Genomic DNA, 25,627 nt, shown 5'->3' on the forward strand with positions numbered 1-25,627 from the left:
AATTATTGCTGCAGGATAGGCTGACGGCAACAAGGTAAATCTGTTCCTAAACCGAGAGCTGACTGATGAGTCCAAAGTTCGCTGTAATTAAGGGCTGGTAGGTCAGACATGTGGAGAGAGAGAGAGAAAGAACGTTAGAGGCCCTGGGTGCTAGTCCAAGGCGTATATTCCAACGTTCAAGTTAGTACGAGTGTAACGGAAGGTGAACGAGGCCTGAGGTTGGGATGCTTAGACAAAGTCACAAGTGAGACAAGAAAGTTCTTAGCAGTAAAGAGTCTAGGTGCTTATCTTGGGAGGTCACCCCCTATTTATACTTGAGGCCACCTAGAGGTAGGTGGACATGGACGGTCAGGATGCTGTCGGCCTTGAGGGCGTGGCCATCCGAGGCCGCCGCATGTGGCCGCTTTATTGGCCCCGTGTCGCGCACCAGCCTTTGCTTTGCACATGCTCTCATTGATCCGCTCTACGCACATACATGTCATTGGCCCGAGTTATAAGCGCCTACATCAGTAATATTTTCTTTAAAGGCTGGCATGGGTTCAACAGATCTTCCTCTTCTTCCTAAGCATTATTGACGTCAATATTATCATTTCTATTTTTTCAATATTGGGACAAAAGGAAGGTAATAAAATAATATATACAGGGGGCATTCTTTTTTCAGATTTTGAGAGGGGGGAAAATTGGTCAATGGAATTTTGGTTCCCATTGATTTGGCATTGACCAAGAATCTCATGTTCTTTTTTCAGATTTATGTGGGGACTAGGGAAATTTATTTTCCTGTGTATCACTTATCCGGGTAAGTGATACCCATCTCCTAGGTGGATAAACAACTTTCCCACCTAGGGGAAAAGTTGCCAACACTTGAATGGGACAAAAATGCCCTTTTTAATAATGGATTTTTATGACTAAAATGATCATTACTTTATTTACATGAGAAATAAAAGAACATGGGTATATGCATTTACCCGGATAAGTGTTTCCCAAGAAAAACTTATCCAGATAACTGCATTTACCTGGGTAAATAATTTACAAAAAGCGAATAGGGCCATAGTAATTTTTGGCCTCTACTCTATAAGGTACGTACATTCATGTGGTAGATTAGGGAAAATAACAGGAGGCCCACATAGATGGTGGATCTACCAAAGCAAGCTTTTTTCTTTTTCGTTTTTCTAATTTTTGCAAATGCACATCAGAATTCACATTTCGATTAGAGGAAGTACAGCACAAAACCTGGATTTCTGTTCAAAGTTCAAATACGGTATTGGATCAATCACTTAATTCCAATGCTCTACCCTATTGTGAATTGTGATCTTCGAATTTAATGCTAACCAATGAAAGACGACTGATTGTTGCTTCTTTCAGGCTTGAACTTGTATGAAATAGGTAGATAGGAGGTAACAACTAACTATCTATCTATTGTACCCATTATTATTCCTAAATTTGCATGAAGAGAACAAAACAAACAAGAACTCTGTAACTTTCCAAGCATGCCTCAGCTTAAACTCTTCCTTGATTGGAATGGCCAACAACCATTATTATATTCCACTTCCACCAACTGCATTTTGCATGAAGACCACCCAGATATATATAATTTATCTTACTCTGCACCTACTGAGTACCAACAAACAGGAAACAGCATTCCGACCTCCATAGGCACAGACCCAGCCTTTTGCTCCTCTCCATAGAAATTGATCCGTTTTGACAAAATATGAATAAATATACCACCAAGCACTACTAACCATGGTATTAGTGGTAATAGCTGAAGACGGGTGTTGTTCCCTGCTGGCGATATCAACATAGCCACGCACATCAGGCTCAGTTTGGAAGGAGTGCAAATACAAATATTTACAGTACAAATACATGCAAAATAATACGAAGTGTAAAGTTTTGCACTCTGCAAATTTGTATTTGTACTCCTTCCAAACTAAGCCTCGAGAACATCTCTTATATTTTATACTGTCATTCATGAAAAATATTTCCAATGTGTAGCTGCATTCACGTGGTGAGCAATGTATTATGATCAGCAGATTCGGGGTGACTTTGCTAGTTTGGTAAGAGTAGTTCCACGTTAGTCATACGGTTACAAAGACATTTACCATTTCCATTCGGTTTTGATTTATTTTAGGCCCATTATTTGTCATTGGTGGTTCGGTTGGTAGGTGTTCCTTATCCAACCAAGAAAGCAAAGCAGTATTTAGGGATTTATTTAGTTAATTACATTGCCGACATTCATTTTCCTTCCAGAGTCCTGCCCTCTCCTGTTACTGTTTAGGCACAGCTGGAATCAAACTTGTGGTGTGGCCAACCTTAGATTGTTCTTCTCTCTGTGGCCCATTCAATGAAATCACATTAGTTAGGCCCATACTTGGTTGTCACTTATCACCCACATTATGATTGGGCTTCAGATCTGGTTCAATGTGATTGTAGCAGCCTATCTCGCTCAACTGTCCAATGGGAACTGGGAAGCTTCAGACCGATCTGACCACACAGTAAGGCCTATGGCCCTATATGGTATATGCTACGCTACCAATATGATGACATCCCACCTGTGGGCTGTGTAGCAATCGGTAGCCGAAACCATGTCCGAATCTCCTGCCCACGAAAACTCTGCCCATGTTTATTGCAATCAAACATGGAGAAGATCTCATCCTCTGTATTATGAAGAGGGAGATGTTCCCAAATAGCGGAGTACCTACCTCAATTTTCACTTGTCGAATGAATAACAGTGCACAATTCAAACGAGGCGAGAATGACGTCACCCGGCATCCCCTTTACATCGCCAAATTGAATCTACAACCAATTCTTTCATCAATAATCCAACCCAAAAGACACGCATTCGGAATTCAAAAGCTTCCATAAAAGAGAGTACTCGAAGGTGCTTATTTTATCTGGGAGCTGCTGATTAATGTATTGGCAAAATGAAAACTTGTTTCAAATGAGAACCCCAAAAGATTTCTTCAACTTTTCAACCTCCAAATAAACTGTGGAGTAAGGGAGGAACTCCGAGAAATGGCTCTTACTCAGATCATTGATTGCAACGGCAAGTTTGGGGATTTCCAAAATTTCCTCATGGGTCAGGCTCCTAACAAACCTTGCAGGATTTCCAGCCCAAAGTTCGCCAGTTGGAATCCTCCTGCCTGGTGGGACTACAGAACCAGCTTCAAGGATGGAGTGAGTTTCCACCAACGAGCCTTCCATAAGAATGGAATGCTGACCTATGATGCACTCGGGCTCAATTGTGCAGGACCGCAACAGACTATAAGCCCCAATTGTGACAAACCTCTCGATCGATGTCTCTGCCGGCAGTCCTGATGAATGAATATAATAATACTCGTAAGATAAAAGAAAAAATGCAAAATTTTCACTCTGCCTGCCTTCTTACCCAAACCAATGGGTCCTCTAAAAGTACCAACACCATTTTGTGGTATGGCACCAAAAATTGTCACTGAATGACGAACATGAACAGCAGCTATCAATGTAGAATGTACTACATCCAAAATGCAAGGCATGAGCAGCATCTCATGTTAGTTATCTGAACAGTAGTTACTGACGAATTAACCCCAAGTGAAGGGATGCCGTATCAGAACAGACAGCTCAATATTACACGTGGCAGCAGTTCAATGTTTAACATAGAGAAGCATAAGTGTCAAGTAAAAGCAACTTTTTAGATAGAGCCAAAAGTACAGGTGGTACCATAGAATTTCCCTAAATTAAATATTGAATGTGCATAGTTTGTTCAACCAATTTATCATTGAACCACGGTGTATGTGAAGAATCAGCAACACCAAAGTAAAACAATCACTTCACATGGTCATCTAAGCACTATTAAACAAACCTAAACATTCCTTGGGAGATTTGGCTTCCCGTCCATAATACATGGATATGATGAGATCGGCTTCAGTCAGACCAAGTCCATGTTCACACCGTTCGATCAGCCTCTTGCCAACTTTACGGTGGGAGTATCTCCCCATGAAATAAAATACATAAAGTATGGAGATATTCCCAATGTAAGGCTGTAAAATCTCTTTGAACGGGCTTTGCACTGAAAATACTTATCATATCCTCTGGTACAATATTGAACCTGACATACAAAGCAATCATGATCCAACAACTAAAAATCTTCAGTAATCCAAGGTATGCAATAAATTTGACCCCAAGGCCAAGGTTCAAAATATCAGTAGAGTATGCCCTGTATCGGGTGTATTGTATACTGTATCGGCAAGGTTTCAATACACCTATTTAAAGGTATTTTCAGGAACCTATTTATTTTATTTATTAAATAATATAAAAATGAAAATTTGACAAAAAAACTAAAAAAGTAAAAAAATGCATCGTATATACACCTCTGCCAATAGACGGAGGTGTATCAATAATTTGAACCATGCCCAAGGCTAAACCAAACCATCCCACTCTATTGACCTAGGTGACCACCTTTTTCAACCTTTCAGATTTCTTCAGACCTTTATCTGGATTTCCATCAATTCCACTCCTTTACAAGGAGGGCGAGGGGATTCTCAACCCTTTCTTTGATGGGTTTGGATTTTTGGTCCTTATTCACCACTTTTAAGTTACAACATATTAGGTCTATGCCAAATGTAAATGAATGACCACCAAGCCATGAATGGCAAAGCAAATAATTGCCTATGTCAAGAAAGATTAATGTTCTTATTAGATCTACAGATGTTTATGTATCCTCACGCCATATTACAATGATAACACTTTTGATAATAATCAGACATTATAACTATATATTAATCAAAGAAGAGATAAATACAACAATAGGTGACAAGGCATCAACCGTCCCCATCCAACATAAAATTCACTCCATGAACCAATTACTATGCCCACCTCCTATAGAAAATCATGCAGAAATGCCCCCCTGACCATAAGTACCTTAGTTTCTCGTTCTCCTCGCAACTCCTGAACAACTGAATTTTGATCCTGCCTTAACCCTAGTTACATTACATCTAGTAGACTCAGCCAAGATTCAAAATTTTTTTTGAATAAATTACAAAGACCACCCTGGTACTATGGTATGGGATCAGTGACAAGTACCCCCTCTACTTGCATTTGCAACAATAACTTCGAAAAGGATTCTCATCTGGCTGTTTAAAGTTTTTAAATGCCCAAACTACCATTTTCTTATTTATTTGGACAGTTTTACCCTTTCACTTACAATTTTTCAAACAATTAAAAATACCAATTTAATTCTAAAAAGAGGCATTCTTCATTAACACTGGAACGCTGCAAACCAAGCCATCCAACCACTCAGGAGAACTAGCAATGCCAAACTCTTCAAAACCACCCCCGCATGAATCGTTTAAGAATTTTGGTCATCATAGATGACAAACTTGTTCATAAGCTACGATCATAAAACAAAGGTTATTCAGAACTCTCTCTTGTCCCCTTCCCTCCTCTCTTCAACTCCATACACATACAGTTTTTCAAAACTCCGACCCTTTCACTAGCCCAAATGCAATTCTGCATAGTCATTGTCATCTTTGTGCCAGGCATTCAGAGACAGGTATGTTAAGCTTCTTTGGTTCTAATCTTCCTGTGTTGCCTAACAAGACACTTAGACCATAGAAGATAATTCCACAAATTCAGGTGGGAGAGAGACAATAAATTGAATAAATTCTAAAAAAATTGCGTAATTATGAAGCAATAGCGGCCCAAAATCTAATGAATTCTCAAAAATTTTATATCTATGATATACATGTATGTTATTTTTATGATTTTATTTTTACAAATGTATGGCAGTTGAAATACCCTTGCCTTAATTTGCTTTTAGTTGGTTAGATGATAAGAACACATTCTAGGCTGGTGATATAGCAATCATAACAATCAAAATACTAGGCAGTTTTGACAAAGTCAAGAACCTTCTTGATAGATACCCTGTTAATCTTAAACTCGCAGTGAATGGGAAAAACAGAAATAGTTCCTATATATCTAGTGTTTTTTCATCATTTGAGGTTTAAATTGGAGAGTGGAGATTGGTCTGGTGTATGGCAATGCCTCTTGCTGATGCTGGTAAGAACGTTGCCGCATTGGGCCATTCACCATTGGCAGTTTGGTTTAAAGTTTGAACTGAAGAGTGGTATGGTAACTCTAGCCCAGATAGAAAGAAACAAAACTGCAAGTGTGCAGCATTATGCCTTGCTTCCAACTTTCCAACTGTCAACAACCACTCAAAAATCAAACGACTATTTTTACACTTTCAAGCCGGTAGCCTCTGTGAGAGAGAGAATGAGGAGGAGGGAGTAGGCACAACTCTCTAGTTCTGGGTTCAAAAGTTTGAAGATAAATAGTGATAGACAAAAGTGGGAAACCAAAAAAGAATAAGAAAGGAGGCCGTTGTTATTCCCTCTTTTTTTTATCAGTAAACATCTATTTTATTTAAATTTCAGATTGGAAACAGTGCAGCCCAAAATAATTTGTCTCATTGCCCCTTGTTTTGCTAGATAGTCAGCTAGCTGCTAGCCCATTTGCACTCCTTCAGACCCATTTGAATTCAGCCTCAACCTCCTTTGCCATCTTTTCCACTTCCCTAATCACATGTTCAAACATCCACGGGGTATGGCTGCTGTTTGTAGCCCAGGAAATGACCACTTTTGAGTCCCCTTCCACCTCAATATGCCTGAATCCTATCTATTTAGCTAGCTTCAAACCTTGTAGTAATGCCAAAAGTTCAGCCCTCAGTGAATTCCCCGTGTCAATCAGTCCTGAGAACACAGCCAGTATCCTCCTTTCAGAATTTCTGATTACTCCTCCTATACCTGATAGTCCCGGGTTTCGAAGGGAGCTCCCATCAAAATTCAGTTAAATCACTCTCCCAGTAGGCCAGATTTGTTTTTATTCTTATCTAGTTGTGTACAAAGATAATACTGCCCCTAATCAGTCGATACATTCTTAACACAGTCTTTCACCAATTCCAATTTTAGTTGAAATTCCCTTTTTTCTGATGGGTGGTTGAAATTCCCTGCTTCCCTTATCAGTTCTGCATTCTTTTACTTAGGCAATTGATAGAGAAGCTCCAACACGAGAAGAGACTGCCTAAAATACGCATCGACTTAGAGAAAACAAGAAAAAAGACTCTTCAAACTGTTAAACTATAAACTGTTCTTTTCTTATCAATCTCAATTTTCTCCAATTTTGTTCCAAAAGAAAGATATTCCACATCACACAAGTGAAGATCCAATTGGAAAAACCAATAACTGGATGGCTCACCCAACAACAGAGGTTTTAGGATATCTAACCGCACTTAGAAAGAGGCCACCTGAAGATTTTTTTCTTCTGAAAGGGGCACAAATAGAATAATAACACAAAACCCAGTTACTCTACTTGTAGGCTAATATGTTGCTTAGTTGAAAACTCCTCATAAACAACAAAACAGGCAAGCAACAAAATTAACTTATGATTAATTGGTGCATGCTGCAACACAATGAATCTCAAAGACATAAATTAAGAACATAAAACAGCTTATTGATAAAAAAAAGAACATAAAACAGCTCAAGTAGCAGTTCGCTGGCGCATAAAAATACAACACAATCGTAACATCTTAAGCAATAATTCAATATTAGTATCATCTCATATTTGCCATGTGCACATTAACATATGCCTCAAGAGAAGAACGATGGTGCTCACTCCATGGTTGCCTAAAAATTGTTAAAAAAAGGCCCAACAACATCATATTTGGTGATATATTTCTTGGAAACCAATGAAGAATTAAGTGGCTCATAAGGCTCAGTTTGGAAGGAGTAAAAATATAAATATGTAGAACGCAAAACCTTATATTTTGTATTATTTTGTATGCATTTGCACTGTACATATTTGTATTTGTACTCTTTCCAAACTGAGCCTATCAGCCTAAGCAATTATAACTTGCGTTTAGTAACCATAATAGAATAAAATACATTTTCTTCAGAACCTCAGGACAAAGGGAAAAAAAGGTACAGTATCAAAGAAGGCTTAACCTCAGACCTTTCTCAATTCGAACTGCATTTGACAACTAGAAGAACCTTCGAAATCACATAGGTGAGTCAATCCGACAATGCAGCTATTCCACACCATTAAAAGGGGTTGTTCAAGTCCTCAAGTTGATTTGTAGGTCTATTTGTTTTCAGAACGATTAAGCGGATTTTTCGGATTACACATATTAGACCTCGTCCAAAAATAATTTGAGCACGTACTATTTAATTTATTTTCCCAAAACGAAATAAAAATCACCGCAATCTCAATAAAAGAAACTCCAAGGCCCTAAGAATCAGAATCAACAGAAATGGATTGAGAACAACTATTCAAACCTGTTGGAGACGACCAAGCCGCATGGAGAACGCATCGCTCCTGCACGTTTGAGCAGAACCCGACGGTGATTTTGTTGAGATCGCCGCGAAGAACCGATCCATTCCAAATGGAAGATCCATCGTTAACCGTAACTTGGCCGGATAGAACTACATTCGGAGCCACATAGGCGTCGACGGCGACCTTAGGAACCCATTGCCCTAAGGGGATTATTTTTCTCTGCCCTCTATAATCCCATTTCACTCGATCAGTTGCAGTTACTTTCGCTGCTTCGGTGGACAGACCACGCGGAAGAAGAGATGAAGGCGAGAGATTAGGTTTTAGGGCTCTTCTGGACAAACGAGCTAGAGTCGCCATTTTCCTTTCCCTCGTTTACGGTGGAGTCAGAGAAGTGAGTCCAGGTTGACGAGTTATGAGCGCTTCAAAGTTCAAACTCGGACAATCTCAGTCACGACTCACAACTCACATATGGGACGGAGGAGGAAGCCGGCGAGAGTGTTATCTCACCCAGCTCCGCTATTGGACATCAGCACAGGATCTTCAGCCGTAAAACGATCCGATCCTTTAATTAATTTGAATCCCGAGGATCATCTAACTGTCTACAACGAAAGGCTTAGGATTTCCATCAGTCCATCGAAATCGGATTTGCTTATCACAGAGCGTGCCACACAGCTCATTGCAGCCGTGCATCGAAAACATCCTATAATTTACCACTTGTACAATGCGTACTTCATTAGGACCCAATATTTTTTTTTTTGTAAAACCATTACGACCAATATCAAAAGATCTAGTATGTGTCTGCTATATAGGCGCCTCATCACCAAATGCTTCTCTCCTGTTTTAAGAAATTTTATTTTGGAGTTTTCTTTAACGGGATAGACATTTATTGATATTTTTTTATGCAATCTCTGATGGTGCCTATGTGTCGTTAATGCCTTTGTTAATTGCTTTTTTTGGTTTTGCAACCATATCAAGTATAAAATATTTATTCAATTAATGTCAATAGAACTAAACACATACCTAATTTATATTTGTCACCGTGGGCATTAAGAGGGAGAGGGGTGTTTTTATCTGATAAATGCCACTATACATTTTCTATTATTGTTGTTTGATTGGGCTTTTTGTGGGCCTTTCAAGAAATAAAGGCACTTTCCAACTTAGCAAAGATAAACGTTTTCTCATCTTTTGCTGTTTAGAAGGGCATTTCAAGAAATGGCCATATGGGTGATTCAGTGTGGCACCTTTCCTTGATATTTGGGTGCTCATTAATCGATCCAATGGTCCAAACTACCCTTGCTTGCATATTTTGAGATCCAACGATTGATTTTGGATGAAAATCACATCCAATAGTCAAAATGACTGGTATAGAGGATGTATGTGTGGGTGGCCTTTATTTGTTATATTCAAATAAAAATTGCCTTTCAAATTGGGTATGACGACAAATAAACATGTGTTTGGTTCCGTGGGTGTTTATGGATAGACTGTTTATTTGTAATTTTTCACTTTAAACATTTTTTTACTTTAAATGTTTCTTGTTTTTGTTGTTTGGTTAAGCTTTACTTTAAACGTTTTTACTCTCCATCTTAGATTAATACCCATTAAAGTGTGCCACATTAGCATTTGGTTTCAAGAAACACTGGGGCGTTAGGAAAAACAAGATTTTGATATTTTCCAAAATGCTTTATGCACAAAAATCAAAGCGTTTTAGTTTTCTATCATTTATTTGATAAATGGTGAAACCAAACAATTGTTTCATTTTGCTTCATCTACAATAAACGCCAATGCTTATGTAGCGTTGATGTGGTAGCGTCTTTTTAATAAACACCCATATAACCAAATACAGCCTAGATCTCTAGGTCAAAGGCGGGAAGAAGAGTGCAAATGGTCTATGAACAAGGGAGACTTGCAGGAAGAATTAATAGATCTAAAAAAAACCAATATGAACTAGCTTACTAGAAGAAAATGAAAAGAGTAGAGGGCCTCAGGGTTGACAACAATCTTATCGGTGCCAACGAATGGGAGAACATGTAGATCTCAAGGTTGACGACAGGAAGAAGACCATAGATGGTTTGTGAATAGGGGAGACTTGTGGGAAGAACTAATAGATCTGCAAATAAAATAAAATAAGATGTCAATATGAATTAGCTTACCAGAAGAAAATGGAAATAGTAAAGGGTCTCAAGGTCGATGACGTTATTATCAGCGCCAATGAACAGGAGAACAGTATACAGTGGCGGTAGTTTTCTCTTCAAACAAACGATGGTGCAGGATTCTCTTTAGATGCGTTAGAGTGTCTAGAAAAAAGGTATAAGTATTCTACTGAGTTTCGTGGTCCGCAATGCATTTGGTCAACCACCTCGGGCCGCCACATCAGCATCCATGTCAGTGCCACGTTAGCCACATGTTTCGAGAAACCCAGGCTATTAAGGGAAGTAGGGGTGAGCATTATTCAGTTAAAACCAAAATACTGAATTAAAATTTCGGTTTCAGTTTTTCCAATTTTTGGGTAATTTGGTTAACCGAAAAAACTGAATTAACTAAAATTTATTATGTAATGTATAATATATAATATATAACATTTAATATATAATATGCTATATATTTATATATTAATATATTATATATAATGTATTATAATGAAATTTAATTTCATAATATAATATATATATATATATATATATATATTATAGGTTATAACATAATATTATATATATTAATTAAATTCGGTTTTTAACCAAAATAACAAAAAATTTTATTTAATTCGGTTCCGGTTCCATTTTCATTTTTTTTATTTCGGTTTGTTCAATTTGGTTTTTAATTGAATAAACTGAATGCTCACCCCAACGGCTCCAGGCACAAAAATCTAAGCATTTCCATTTTTACCGTATTTTCAATAAACTAGTGAACCAAACATTGGTTCAAGGCTCAATAAACACTCACGCCTAGATGGCACAAACGTGGTAGCGTTTTTCCAAGGCTCAATAAACACCCATGGAACCAAACATGTGCCTAGTTACCAGTTCATTTGGTTCAAAAATGAAAAATGCAACTAAGGGTTGGTTTGTTGATATGTCAACAAACTATAGATATAGATATAGATATACTAAACTTTTGAAAAAATCAATAGAAACCTCCCTTTTGTCACTAATCTAGGAAAACGTTAGACCAATACATCATTTTTTTTCAAATACCCATTCCACCCTCTTGTCGATTTCTTTATCTTATAATCTCTCATTCTTGAACTCCATTAACTAGGAACCTTGTTTAAAACTCCATCGACCCAAGAAGAGAGGAACCCTGAAAGAATATTTATCATTTTCTCCTCTTTCAATCTCTCGTTCTTAAAACTCCATCGACTCAAGAAAAGGTAGCAACCACCATTGATTCTTTCAGCCCTGAAACTTACTCCAGTCAAGAAGGGAAACAACATTTGACCACCGGAGATTGTCAAGTAGAGAAGTGAGGCAACGTTTCAGGTTTATGCACATGAAAACACAGATAAAATTTGAACTTTAGCTATAGATTAGAAGGTGAACTATTGCAGGTGGTTGTTCTTCACCGGAAGGTTGGCTGAGAAGTGTGTTAATCAACTTAAAGGCCGCCTAATCTTTTAATCACATCTTGGATTTACGATACTAGTTTTATAGCAGAAATGCCAAATGATGAATTCTTGGGTTTGATTGCATATCAGAAATAAAACTAGTTGTTACACTGTTCTTTTCCCCTTGTTTTTCTATTGAGTTTTATGCATTTATAGACACTTCTGAATGCATCTTTTTTTTCTCGTTTTGGGTCATACGAAATGTCATTTATTGAATCTCTGATTTGGTTTTTGTGGGCTTCAATGAATTTGTGCTTTTATTATTTCTGTGTTTTTGGATTAGATGAAGCATAACTTTGTTTGGTTCCCAATTTCTTATCGGTTGGCTACTGGTTACTCAACTTACAAGCTACCAATGATGTTAGTAACACCTTCAAAGTAAAACATTAACAAGTTACAACACAGAAGAGGAATTGATTTCTTGTCCTTGAGAGCCTTGGTTATTTTTCCATGCGGTATTGGTGAGAATACTCGTATCTATTTGTGAAATGCAATCCTCATAGCAAGAGAAATGAGAAAAAAAAAAAAGCTCTGGTGAAAAATTGCTCGAGGGGGGAACTAGATATTGTAGACAATGAAGAATAGTTGCCGATAAAAAACAGTGGCTGGTGAAAAATGGTTTCTAGAAAATGGGAAATATTCTTAGGTGAATGGAATATTTTGAATGATGGTGCCATGCAAGTGTTTAGTGGTGTTAGGGTTTAAACTCTATTCTTTTGCTCTGAAAAATGACTTATAAAATCGCAAGTGTGATGTTGATCGAATAAGAGCATATTTAGAATTTTAATATATTTCCAATGATGTCCTAACAATTAGTTAGGGATAATTTTGTAATTTTATACGTTTTTCGTCTGGATTAGTGACGAAAGGGAGGTTTCTATTGATTTTTTCAAAAGTTTAGGAGAGGTATTTGTTAAAATTAAAGTAGCCAATGTTAGATTGCCTCTCTTTGCACTATTACCCTAATCCAACAATTCTAAAGGGCATGCAAAATTCCCTTTCCTAGCTATTTATTTGCTAGCTTCTAACTACCTTTACTAAAAAACTTATTGGTTTATGTTTATATTCTAAAAAACTTGTTGTCAAGGAAATATCTTACGGTAGTTCTGAATCATCTTATTTTCTCTCAAGTACATCTCCAAGTATGAGCCCTACAACTGTTGTAGTGTTTGAACAACGACAACCCTATTCAAATGTTGCTCTATGTTTGAACAGTGGCAACCTTATTTCCTGAGCTTGTCTGTCACCTTTGAGACTGAGAACAGTGGCTGCTTGCTTGGATTCACACCAGTTATTGATAATGAGAATGAGGAGAGAGATAAAAGGTGAAAAGAGGGAATAGGAAAGGTTAATCGGCTAGGGTTTACAATAAAATACAAAATGTCGGATCGAGCTGGGCTTTTGTGACATATCCCGAGGTCAAGCCCGCAGGTTAAAGTTCATGCGCAAGCCCGTCCGGGGGTCAGGCCGGGCTGGCCCGTCAGGCTACCCGGCCCATGAATAGGTCTAGTCGTGGAGACAGGGAAGGTGATGAAAAGGTGGGAAGAGAGAGAATAAAGGAGAGAGCCCCACACATCTATCCATATATATAATAGATAATGTGTGGGGTTCATTGTCACGTTATTGTCTTTTTCTTTGGTTTGAAGAAAAGTCACGTTCATTGATCAACTTGCAATTCGCTAATAGGCTTCCGGTTTTGGTAAGATTAATGTTAACTTTGAATCAGAATCATTGGAGGTGATTTCGACCTGTTTTTCCCCTAATGGTTTTTGGGGGGAGGGGGGAGTTGACCATTGACCACCTATGTCCTTCTTTCAGATTTATATGGGATCAGAGAAGTCTATTTTCCTAGGTATCAGCTACTGGGGTAAGTGATGATACCCATCTCTTAGATGGATAAATAACTTTTGTAGGAAAGTTGTCAATATTTAAGTGGGATAAAAATGACCTTGTGATAAGAAATTTTTTTGAGTAAAATAGTCATTGCCTTATTTACATGAAAAATAAAAGAATATAGATAAATACACTTACCTTAGAAAGTCTTTATAAAAAACATTTACCTGGATAAGTGCATTTATTGGGATAAATAATTTATAGAAAAAACGAAACGGGCCTAAATGTAATTTATTGGGAGAATATTAGAAGTCGTGTATTATTCTGTTGGAGGGAATTAGGCAGTGACTACTCTTCTCCTGTGTTCTCTTTTAATGGTGTTAATAGAAGGTTTATTTTTATCTAATCTAGTTAAAAAAGAAAAAGAAAGATGGGTGGTATAACTTTAGAAATTTAGTTAGTTAAATATACAACTTTACATTCAATTAAAGGTTTCGCATTGGACTTAGATAGCACATCCAGAAGCAGACACCCACTGCCCATTACTATAAAAAGAGGCTTCCCCTAGCCTTGTGGTGAAAATATGGAGTCGAATGGTAAGCGCAAAGGGTTTATGAACAAGGGTAAGCTGCTGATGCCTTTGTATCGAGCAGCAAAGCCCTCCTCCTCCTCCTCCTCTACCACGCAATTCAGTAGCGATGCTAAACCAGCAGCTAGCGAACCCATCTCCTTCGACGATATTAGTTGTTGACAAGGAGGTTTCAACGCCTCCTCCGAAACAGAATGTGTCGCCGTTGCTGAAACCGGATGCTGCTGGTCTTCAATTATCCAGTGGCTATGTCGATGTCCCTACTGGTACTAGTGGTGATGATGATGATGATCAAGATATCATGGCCGAAAGCTACATCTCTTATGTCCATGAGCGTTTCAGGCGCGAACAAGCTGATTTGGATGGCGAGACGGATAAACAGACGTACTAGGAGTGATCATCAGTTGATCACTTGGCCCTCTACTCTTTTCATTAAATAAAATTATATTACTCTTCCCAGTTCGTGGACTTGATGAATACGGACGGGTACTTCATTACTGTAGTGATTATATATATGGTTGGCTGCGTTTGTTATCAAGTTTAGTAGCACATATATGTTTAAAGGTTATGAAGCTTGTATTAGTTTTTTGGTTCTGCACCGATCAAAATCTTCTTTAGTTACTTCTTGATTGTGATCAGTTCGTAAAGTTATAGTTAGCAGTGCGTTTGTTATGTAATCTATTATCTTATCAGATGCTTAAGGTTACGAGAAGCTTGTATTAGTTTTAGTTCTTGATTGTGATCAGTTCGTAAAGTTGGCAGTGGGTAGGAATATTTTGCTTAGGAGTTGTCACGACAGGAGATGTGGGTAGGAATATATTGCAGCCACACATATTTTAATTTATAATAGAGACGTGTGGCTGCAATTCACGGCAGATTGGAAAAGTGAGTCAAAAGTCACTCTTTTCTCATATAATTATAGTTATGGTCATCAATAAAATGCAGTTGAAGCTATGGTTAACCGTTAACATGAGTGAATATCCAAGAAATGGAACGTAATACGTTTCAAATTCCAGCTGCTGCGGCGGACTAGCAAACTGAAGAGATGGTCAATCCAGAGGGCATATCTCCGATTTGATAATCAGAATTGGATTGGCCACATCATCTGTCCCCGTGGCTGAGATAGTATAGATTTTCTTGAGGAATTCTGTACGTGGTCAATAATCCAGACCATTCATCAATCATCAGTGAGGTTCCCACCTTAATTTAGGGTTTTGCCAAAGTAATAATACAGCTTTGGATGGGAATTGAATTTGAAGGCCCAAAATTTTAGGCTGTGTTTGGTTAAAGTTCTACTCCAAAAAATCATTATTAGTAGAATGAGTTTAGAGCAAAAATGATTCTTTTTTAAGCTTAATTTTCTTAGTTTCATAAATAAATTCTTAGAATGAATTTTGGTAATGACCCCAAAGGAATATTTGATGCAAAAGCACAGATGTCTTCTATACTGAATTCTTAGAACGAGAGTTTTGAACACAGAAAAAGAATTAGTTCCGATAATTTTCATAAATCCAAACTTAAAAAGTGATTCTTAGAATCACAAAAGTCAACAGAGCTATCGCAGAAAATATAAAAAAAGGATTTTAAACATTCAGTCCACCCTTAGGGTGGAAATAAAATTTCTGGACTGAATCCTAAAATCCACGATCCAAAACAAAAAGTCAACAGAAGTAATTATTTGAATCATCAGCATTCCCACAAGGTATGGACACTAAACGTGGAATCCACAAGTACGGAGATGACATGCATTATTGTGACAGGACCTACTCTATTTCTGCCGGTTGGAAGGATGGTGTAGCCGATCTGAACCATCCATCAAAATAGCAGTGATCTCTGAACCATCACTAAGGCATGAAACTACTAAGGTATATACTAGCTAGTAGCACATCCATATTACTCAAGTATAAAAACATATCCATTCATACAAGGTAGAGAGATATATACTTGTGTTTCCAAACATACAGAATTTACCCATGACTATAGAATTCCAAGATAGGTGAAAGCAACTCAGCAACATTGTATATTGCTTGTGCCTCTCTTATTAGTTATTACAATTAGGGATCGGCTTCATCCTGACCAGGCCTGCTGCTGCAATTCAACAACATTCAACAAGAGTGGAAATAATTCAATAAATGTGTGAATTTAAATTTGTTTATATATTACCATAATCGTATACATTCATCATATATTTATTTGGATAAATGTGATTGTTAATATAATGATGAGTGATATGGACTATCATATGGCTATGATTATCCATCAAAAAGATTGATCAACAATCCTTGTTGAATTGGGATAATGCATTTTACAACGGTGTGTGACAATAAATAGTCTTAGTTTTGAATTTGGAAGGAATACAAATATGTAAAGTGCAAAATTTTGTATATATATATATATATATATTTGTGTTTGTAATCTTTCCAAACTGATCCATACAATACAGTAACCATGCATTCTTATTATATCATAATAATTAGTGCGTCTGGAAGCTGGTTTTACCTTTGAAATGTAAGGCATGCATTACTCCTTCCTTCCCAGAAGCTGGAAATTGAATTCTCGACATGCAACTTTACATCGAAATGCATGTCATCAACAAATTAAACCAAATACAATATTTCTACATTCTTCCCCTTTGATAAATGGACAAAATTACTTTCAATTCAAAATCAACATATATATATATATATATATATATAAGTAATGCTCAAAACTTTACCTGTCTTTGGAGACGAGCATTGTCATTTTGCAATGCTTTCTGCTGCATTTCAATGAATTTATTGCAAGTTAGTCGTAGTAATTAATATTGTTATATAAAGTAATTGTACTGTTCCTATTAGAAGAATTCAAATTGCCCAAAGAGAGTAAGTTTTTTTTTTGGCATGTATTTATATTTTATCCTCACCACCAATCAATATTTAATTATACAAATTAATAGAGTTAGTGTACAAATAGATAATGATTATCTTATCAAAGCATGCATATCAGAACAGTAACGGTGGTGAGGATGTAAACACGTATCCTTAATTAACATGGTAGTCTCCAAATGGTTTCATTCCATTAATTTTTTGCAATATAAAAAATTGATTTCTGTCTCATTTCATTAGTTTTTATCTAATGCATAAACGTCTTGATGAGAGAATCGATCAAAGATTGAAAGCAAAACTCTTGGAAAGAAAAATAATGCATCGAATAGGATTGAATATAACGTGTAACCTATGTGAACAAGAAAACGAAAAGGATAAACCGAATTTTCTGAGAGAATCAAAGAGTGGTGTAAAAGCGAAACCCAAACACTCCCTATACTACTACTACTTCTAGTTCTAGTGCGACAATTAATGCTGAAAAGAGAATCTTTGAAAATAGGACAATACAACCCACCGAGGGAAATTACTAGGCAAGCACATATGAATAACAGGTAAAGCTAGCTAAAATGGGCCTAGCTAGTCCTAGTCAGGACATGTCTCCACCAGTAAAAATTGATCAAGAGTTGCATTTCTGATAATGGGAGCGAAAATAATGATAAAATAAACATCAAAATGCCCAAATCATCTTAACTAGTTTTCTGGGGTACGGAATTAATAAAGATTTCCTCTCTAAATGTATCTGTGCATTGTTTCTATTGATTGACGATTGTGAGGCAATTTCACTAAGAAAAAGTCCTATTCTCCTATACATCGGACTGTGGGCTCATCTCATGGGCCGGACAGCCAACGAAGAATTGAACAATCTGAAATATCCCTAGATTAGGTTAGTAGGGTGAGCCATGGCCCAGGGCCCAAGCTTTAGGTATTCCTTAGGGGGTGAGCCAGTATCGACATCCCCCACCTGTAACTAACACCCATACATCTTATGGATGTAAGGTGTATATATACTTGTTGAATAATCCACCCCAACGTGAAGAAAATCAAAAGAAAGAACAAGCCAAACAACAGGAAAAATTAAAGAAAGAAAGAAAAAAAATCTCCACATGCTATGAGCATATGTTACTGTCAATAAATAAATAATTCATATATCACTGAAATAGGATGAGGTTATTTGAAAGAATTATTGCAATTGAGAAAGCTGTTAAGAGGTTTCATACAATACCTTGATTAGAAACCAATTTCGTTCTTTTGATTTTATGAACCATTCAAAAGGGTGATACGTACTGAGTTTCTCTGAACTCTTTTGTGAATTAGAAACAAATGTATTTCCCTTTTGTGTTTCTTTTGGTTTGGTTGGATACTCACCCTTGTCTTCAATAAGTTGATGCTTTCCGAAATTGCACGTCTCTGTTCAAGAGGATAAGTAATTAGTCAGATAAACCAAGGGTGAAACATCTTCAACAGGACCAAGCAAAGGTTTATTTCTATTTTTGCACTGGTAAAAGTTGAAAACGTGAAATAGAATAAAAGGAGAGAACAAAAACAACTTTAAATGGCTTTGGCTTAGATAACGTTTCATATGTGTCTTATATACAAATAGCTTTAAACCACTAATTAATAAAGGATAATCTTAGATTATGTACACAGAAATCCTAATATTAATTATATTAGGGTCTAAGAAATTCCTAGAATCGGCGCAGTTGGTAAGTTCTCTGAGTGATTATAGCGTTGAGTTGGAACGAAATCACATTGTGAGTTGTGACAGTATCACCAAGGATAGGGGATTATGGGTACGTACGGGCGACGGGCTACCATAGGCCATAGCTGTGGTTTAACTCCATGAAAAATAAAAAGCAATTTGTCAAACTTGCATCGGAATCGGAAACTCCAAGAACCAAAAACGGATATATATGTCTACAGCTAGACCTGAAAGGTTATTGGTCCAATCCAGCCTATCCATATCCAGGTCCATTAATACCTTTTTGTGTGCCAACTCACAAGGGTGGGTACTTGGTCAGGGTTATTTTCTGCTTCGGTTCCACTAATTTTCAAATCATACATACCTGATCGATATTCGTACATTACCTACACCAATTTTCATATGTGTCTTTTGTGGAATAATAAATAAATATTTACCTTTCTGGAGCGGATGCGTTCAACCCCAATCTTCAACTGTCTCTCAAGTTCTTGTAACTCTTTTATGCCCAATAACGAGATATCTTCCCCAGCAAGATGCCTGTAAGAAATGAAGATATTAATCACAACGAAGAACGCTAAATGTAATACAAGTTTTTATGCCCTTTTTTTTTTTCTACTAGGCAGCATTGTTTACACTTCACAGACATGATATAGAAGTTATATGGTGCCTCACATGCCAATGTCTCCACTTATTAATAATTTGGAACCTCATACTTCTCTCAATATGCTTGATTGATGAAAGGTGCCAACCAACTGTTTGGTAAGGTCTCCAGATGATCATAGAACACAGACTCAATGCACACATGTCATCAACCATGAATAACACCACCTCTTGAAAATAAAAATGTTATTATTTCTAAACAAGAGTTGGTATGGTTTTGGAACCATAGCCTTCTCAGAATAACCACGAATTGCACACCCCACCTAAGAGTCTATTAGTTTGCATTGAACTCTGTCCTCCGAATGCTTTTGAAACAGACTCATAAGGGAACATATTCAATGTCGGTACATTACGACGTTCCACATTTTCCACTCATTTACAGCCCGCTGACATACTCACCAAGGCATTGAGTGTCATAAAATTTCAACTGCTATGATCGAGATCCGCTTCTATCAGGGCAAATTTGTGCCCACACCATTCTAACAACCTTTTGTAACCTTGCATTGGGAAAGCTATCCACACTAAGTATGGAGAACATTCCATTCCAAACGGCTGTAACAAATTCAAGAAATGTAGAAGTCTTCTAGCTGGCAACACATAGTCACATGCCTAATTTAGTTTCTCACTGTATCTATAAATATCGAACATTCCTAAATGAATACTTTTCTCTTCTGCCATTCAGTTGTTCATTTTTTGTTTACATCGTCCAAAATCACCTAAAACTGGTGTGAAAGTATCATCGTCCAAAATCACCTAAAAACTGTGATAGTGGTGTTTTCTAATATACCTAGCTAAAAATATTACTCTTTCTGGAGTATAGATTCTATGAGAAGCAAGTACATAACAAATATAAACAATTTTATAGAACAAACCTTTCAACGTAGATGAACCTCTCACAACAACTAAATAGAGAACCAAAAATAATCCTTTTACCACAAATAATGAATGAACAATACTTTTGACACTTCTTACCCCTTGAGAAGCATGATTGTATCACTACTGTCTAGAACCGGCAATCAATCAAATATAAAGGTTGAAACAAATGGTATCATCCAATTATGGCATGGATTCAGTCGTTGGACTAGGGGGCAAGATACATCTTCCCTATTTTGTCCTCACCAGCTTTTCAATTAGAGCTCCTTGTGTTTGGATTTCATGTCCAACATCAAGGAGAGGGGTAAGGGATTTTCGGAGTGAATGTTGGGATTAGTTCTATATTTAATATTAGTGGGGCGGAAATCCCAATATCGAATATGATGACAAAGGGATTTAATGGAAAGATAAACCCTTATATCATTTGTTGAAAGATAAAATTGGAGCAATATTTATAATATTATAGACTTATAACTTAAGACTTATTACTGAAAGTTCAAACTTATTTTGAGTACTGTTATTGAAAAGTAATAATATTTTTAGTTATTCAAAATTTCAAAAAATATTTATAATAAATATCTGGTAATTATTAGTTATTTTAAATTATAAAAAAATATTCCAAAATCTACTTGAAATTGTAATAAATATTCAGTAATCATTTTGAATTTTTATATTTTGATATTATTATTTTTATTTCCAATAATTTCAGATTTCAAAACAATATTTAAAACCAATTATCATCAGAATTTTCAGAACTTAAAACTACTAAACTTTCTGGTAACAGTAATTACATTAATTTATAAAAAAAATATGAAAATTTGAAATCAATAATTAAAGTTTGTAAAAAATTCAGACTTATTGTAAATATTTTATTATTTCTGAAAGTAATAATATTTTATTACTGTAAATATTTTATTGCTTAAAATAATAATATTTCCAGTACTATTATAAATTCAGACTTATTGTAATAAATATTCAGTATTATAATGTTATAATATTTTATTACTCAGTGTAATAATTAATATATTATTACTGAAAACAAGTAAAAAATATAAATATTCAATCATCATTAATTATTTTAAATGTTTATAAATATTGATAATAATTAAAATAAGTAATTTCAATAGCCATTAACAAATTTCAGTTATTTTCAATAATTATTTTGAAATTTCAGATTTCAATATAATTAGTTATCATTTTTCACTTTTTAACTTTTTTTCCTGAAAAATATACAATAATTACTAACATAATAATTACCTTTTACAGTAATTACATTAATTTATAAAAAATGTGAAAATTTTAAAAGTCAGACTTATTGTAGGTAATTATTCTTACTAAATACTGAAAATAATTACTGACATGATATTTTAAATTAAGTTATAATATGTTATTCAGTATTATAATAATTATAATATTATAGATTCAGACTTACTGTAATAAATATTTAGTATTATAATATTATAATATTTGATTATTCAGTATAATATTATAGATTCAATGATGATTACTTATTTTAAATGTTTATAAATATTGAAATTTTGGTTATTATTATTAATAAGTGATGATTATTTATTAACTTATGTAATTAATAGTTATTTAGTTATTAATTAATTATTAGTAACTTAGTTAAATACATTAATTAATTGTTAATGTAATTAATAAATGCTAATTAACATAATTAATTAATTAATTAACAATTAATAAAACCGGTGTAGGTCGGTTTTAAATACCATTCATTAATAATTAATGATCAATTATTAATTAAAATAATTATTATTAATTAACATTTTATGTAGAGTCATCTACATCGGTTCAAGAAGTCTATACTGGGCTGGTTTAATATCGAAGTTGGCTTGAAAATGTGCCAATTTAATAATGGATCGGAACCGGTGTAGACCGGTTTTATTAAAATTAATGGGTCGGATCTATGTCAGAATGCACAAAATCCAACCCGAATAGTTCATCTTCTTAACGACTTAATCCGGATAGATGAACACTGCTATTCGACACAGTCGACGTTAACCGACCGTGGAGTGTTCTATGGCCAGTCTTTCTGTCGCATTCAGGCCAAAAACATGTCAGAAAAGTCTCCGGTGACTGTAGACAGTGAATGAGTGTAAAAGTTGTAAAAAAACGGTGAGAAAATGGAAAAAAAAAATCTACACCATTTGAACCTTAACACAGTGGCAGGAAAACCAAACTTGGGGTGAGTTTTTGTATCCATTTCACTCCCAAAATACGTGGGAGAACGTCTACGGTAGAACTGGGTGTTTGAGAACAAAAAAAAAAAAAAAAAGTTTGAGAACACCTACCTATGTTTGAGTTTCAAATGGCGCCCAGTGAGTGAGATTTCAACTGACCAAAAATGGACGGAGATGATGATTAGTCCGAAAAACGACTGAGGCTACAGCTGGGCATTCCAACCAACCACTTCCCAGCTACCAAAAGAGATCGCAACATTAATCTCCCCTGTTTTGGCTTGTATAATTAAGTTTCAAAACACAGATTTAGAATATGAAAAGGAATACCGCAACAAGTAGTGCAAAGAGAGCACTATACATACCTCTTGGAGTGAAAATAACACAGAGGAGCGGGTACAGGAAACCAAAGCAGTTGGAGTGAAAATAACAAAGAGAAGCTGATCTGAAGAAAAAAACAGAGGAGAGAAAAATTGTAAAGAATGGTGGAATGGAAAGAAGAGAAAGCTCCTGCCATTGTTGGAATGGAAAAAAGAAAGAAGAAAAATCCGGAGACCTCTTAGAATCCGAACTAGCCACGTTCTCTAAACCATTATTTCCATATAGGATGATTCAAAAACTCTAGTTCGATCAATTACGTGAAATCCGCTTCCCACTTCTATCCAATATCGAGTTTTCCTAACAAAACATGTTCCTTCTATCTTCATCAACAGTGTGATGGCAGTTTGAGATTGATGGGAAGGGGGAGAGAGAGAGAGAATTAAGGAGAGGTTAGTATAATGGGTTTGGAGCAAGGAGAAGCACGATGACAGGAGTGTTTGGTTATATATGGTTGAAAAATGGTTAAATTTTTTGTTTTTTCTTTGTATAAACTCTTATTTTTTTGTCATGTTAATCATTTGATTACCTATGAATAAATAAATTAGATTAGATTGAATCAGATTTAGATATTCGACATCCTTAACATATACGAATTTAAATTGATCCTTGTGAGATCTATTGGATCTGATCAGATTGGACATAAGATTTACATTATGGGATCGGATTCAGATGTACACCTATCCAAGGTTCAGTACTTTTTTTTTTTTATAAGTTTTGTTCATTTATTTTTAAAACGGGTTCAGAGGGGTTGGTTTAGGCTCGGCTACCCTCTGAATCATGGTCTGGCCCGATACAATCCGGGAGAGGCATATCGGGAAGCCATCGGCACAATACTCACCGGCCATTCATATTGATACTTTGAAGTTTGAACCTTGCACCTTTATCCGAATTATATCTGATCCGTTTGCATCCTTATGAACAACCCATCAACCCAGAAAGGTGTCCAGGTCTCGGCTTGGCAGTTCAATTAGACTGTTAGTGCACAGATCCAGTCGAAACCATAAAAAAGCCAGGCCCCGGTCAGCTGTCCAGGTCATGGGCTCATTGCTTCAACCGCCCGATACAACGTCGTTGGTAGAAATTTGGGCTACGGATCTGCTAGAATTAAACATGTTGCGTCTGTCTGTATATATGGTAGCTTGTTGAAAAACTATCTCCAACAAAATTCAAAGGATCGAATAAAAAAAAAATAGATGATCAGAGCCTTGGAGGTCATGTTATTAGGAAATTAACTTACGAATACTCTTATACAAATAAACAAGTGTAAAGAAACTGATCGTTGTCCTCGTAATACACGTTTTCCATGTTATGCTGGTATATATATTGCTTACCTGTGCCTTGCCTCCAAGGTCTGTATCGATTTCCTCAAGTCCTCGATTTCTTCTCTCCAGAACTGTGATCATTAAGACAACAGAATCAGAATGTGAGTAGTAGCTGAATCTGACAAGAGAGAGAGAGAGAGAGAGAGAGAGAGAGACCTGTGCTGTTCTTGATGTCTGATTATTGGTCTCAGGCTGAGCCATTCTGACTTCATAGCGATAGCGCGCGAGTATCCTGTCCATGCTATACCCGATAGCAAAAACAGAATATAAATGAGAAATTAGGGAAAAAGAAGAGATTAATGTGTTTATCGAATATAGAACAACAATTGAATGATGAAGGTAGCGAAGAAGAAGAAGGTACTCGGGATTGGCAAACTGGTAAAGCTTGCCAGTAGGGGAGAAGATGATAAGGGCGACTTCGGCGTCACAAAGGATGGAGAGCTCGAAAGCTTTCTTCAGGAGCCCATTTCGTCGTTTAAAGAAGGTTACTTGCCTATTTGTTGTTTTCTCAATCCTCTTAAGCTCTACTCTTCCTCTTCCCATATCGAACTTCAGCTCGATCGTGCCTTGGATTGGGTTGAGAGTTGAGACTTTGAGACTTTGAGACTTGAGGGAGACACTGAGTGGAAATTAAAGTTGAAAGTGAGAGAGAGAAGCCGGGTGATCAGGATAAATAATAGTTGTTTCATTTGGTTTTGTAGCCAATCAGGAGTGTACACGTCAGTAATCCGTTTATACGGCCAAATTCGTAGCTGCTACAGATGACCCATTCGATTTATATATATATATATTGATCCCTAAACAGTCATTGGGAATACCACTGCTGTGCTGTGCAATGGGAATATCTTAGTTAGCTGATATGTCTACGGCTTCATCGCATTCAGATACACGCACTGTTATTACCAGAGTTAGATGATCCAATAAAATATCAACACGTAAAAAAGTAGATAATCTGAAATTTTGAATTTTAAATAAACGGCACAACACATAATCCAACTTAATGACGTCAATAACACTATCACTGTCCCCTGATGATTTGATTGATAGAAAAACTAGAATAAACCTCTCATATCTTACCGTGTCTATCATTCATTGGCTCAAAATTCAAACCATATAGCTGTTACTTGAGGTTGTGAATTGATATTAATATTCCAATCTTTATCACCACTATATATTTATTGATGATTTATTCAATCAAATTCAACCCTACATGCACCTCATCTTTCTTTCAAACCAAAAACGGGACACAGTCTTCTTATTTTCATACCTTCAAATTGAAATACAAAAGTTAAAATGGATATTATCA

The 25,627-nt window shown here is 36.1% G+C and overlaps 2 protein-coding genes across 5 annotated transcripts; both read right to left on the reverse strand.

Moving 5' to 3' along the window:
- Positions 1–2,080: 2,080 nt before the first annotated feature.
- Positions 2,081–9,005, reverse strand: LOC104591757 (gamma carbonic anhydrase like 1). The gene is made up of 2 exons (XM_010250756.3): positions 8,304–9,005; positions 2,081–3,308 (listed from the first exon to the last, which is right to left on the reverse strand). The coding sequence occupies exons 1-2, from the start codon at positions 8,656–8,658 to the stop codon at positions 2,932–2,934; spliced, it is 732 nt and encodes a 243-aa protein (XP_010249058.1). The 5' UTR covers positions 8,659–9,005; the 3' UTR covers positions 2,081–2,931.
- A 7,189-nt stretch (positions 9,006–16,194) lies between these two features.
- Positions 16,195–24,975, reverse strand: LOC104591756 (MADS-box transcription factor 6-like). Of its 4 annotated transcripts, none has more exons than XM_088902753.1 (8): positions 24,683–24,975; positions 24,478–24,562; positions 24,331–24,392; positions 19,325–19,424; positions 18,554–18,595; positions 17,041–17,079; positions 16,824–16,891; positions 16,195–16,409 (listed from the first exon to the last, which is right to left on the reverse strand). In XM_088902753.1, the coding sequence occupies exons 1-8, from the start codon at positions 24,862–24,864 to the stop codon at positions 16,379–16,381; spliced, it is 609 nt and encodes a 202-aa protein (XP_088758879.1). In that variant the 5' UTR covers positions 24,865–24,975; the 3' UTR covers positions 16,195–16,378. The 4 variants fall into 4 exon arrangements, with proteins under 4 accessions (XP_088758879.1, XP_010249056.1, XP_010249057.1 ...); XM_010250754.3 differs by having other exon boundaries at positions 16,195–16,412; XM_010250755.3 differs by having other exon boundaries at positions 17,041–17,082.
- Positions 24,976–25,627: the final 652 nt, after the last annotated feature.

This window comes from Nelumbo nucifera, chromosome 4, assembly GCF_055504915.1.
Source record: "Nelumbo nucifera cultivar China Antique chromosome 4, China Antique-T2T, whole genome shotgun sequence".
Classification (NCBI taxonomy): Eukaryota; Viridiplantae; Streptophyta; class Magnoliopsida; order Proteales; family Nelumbonaceae; genus Nelumbo; species Nelumbo nucifera.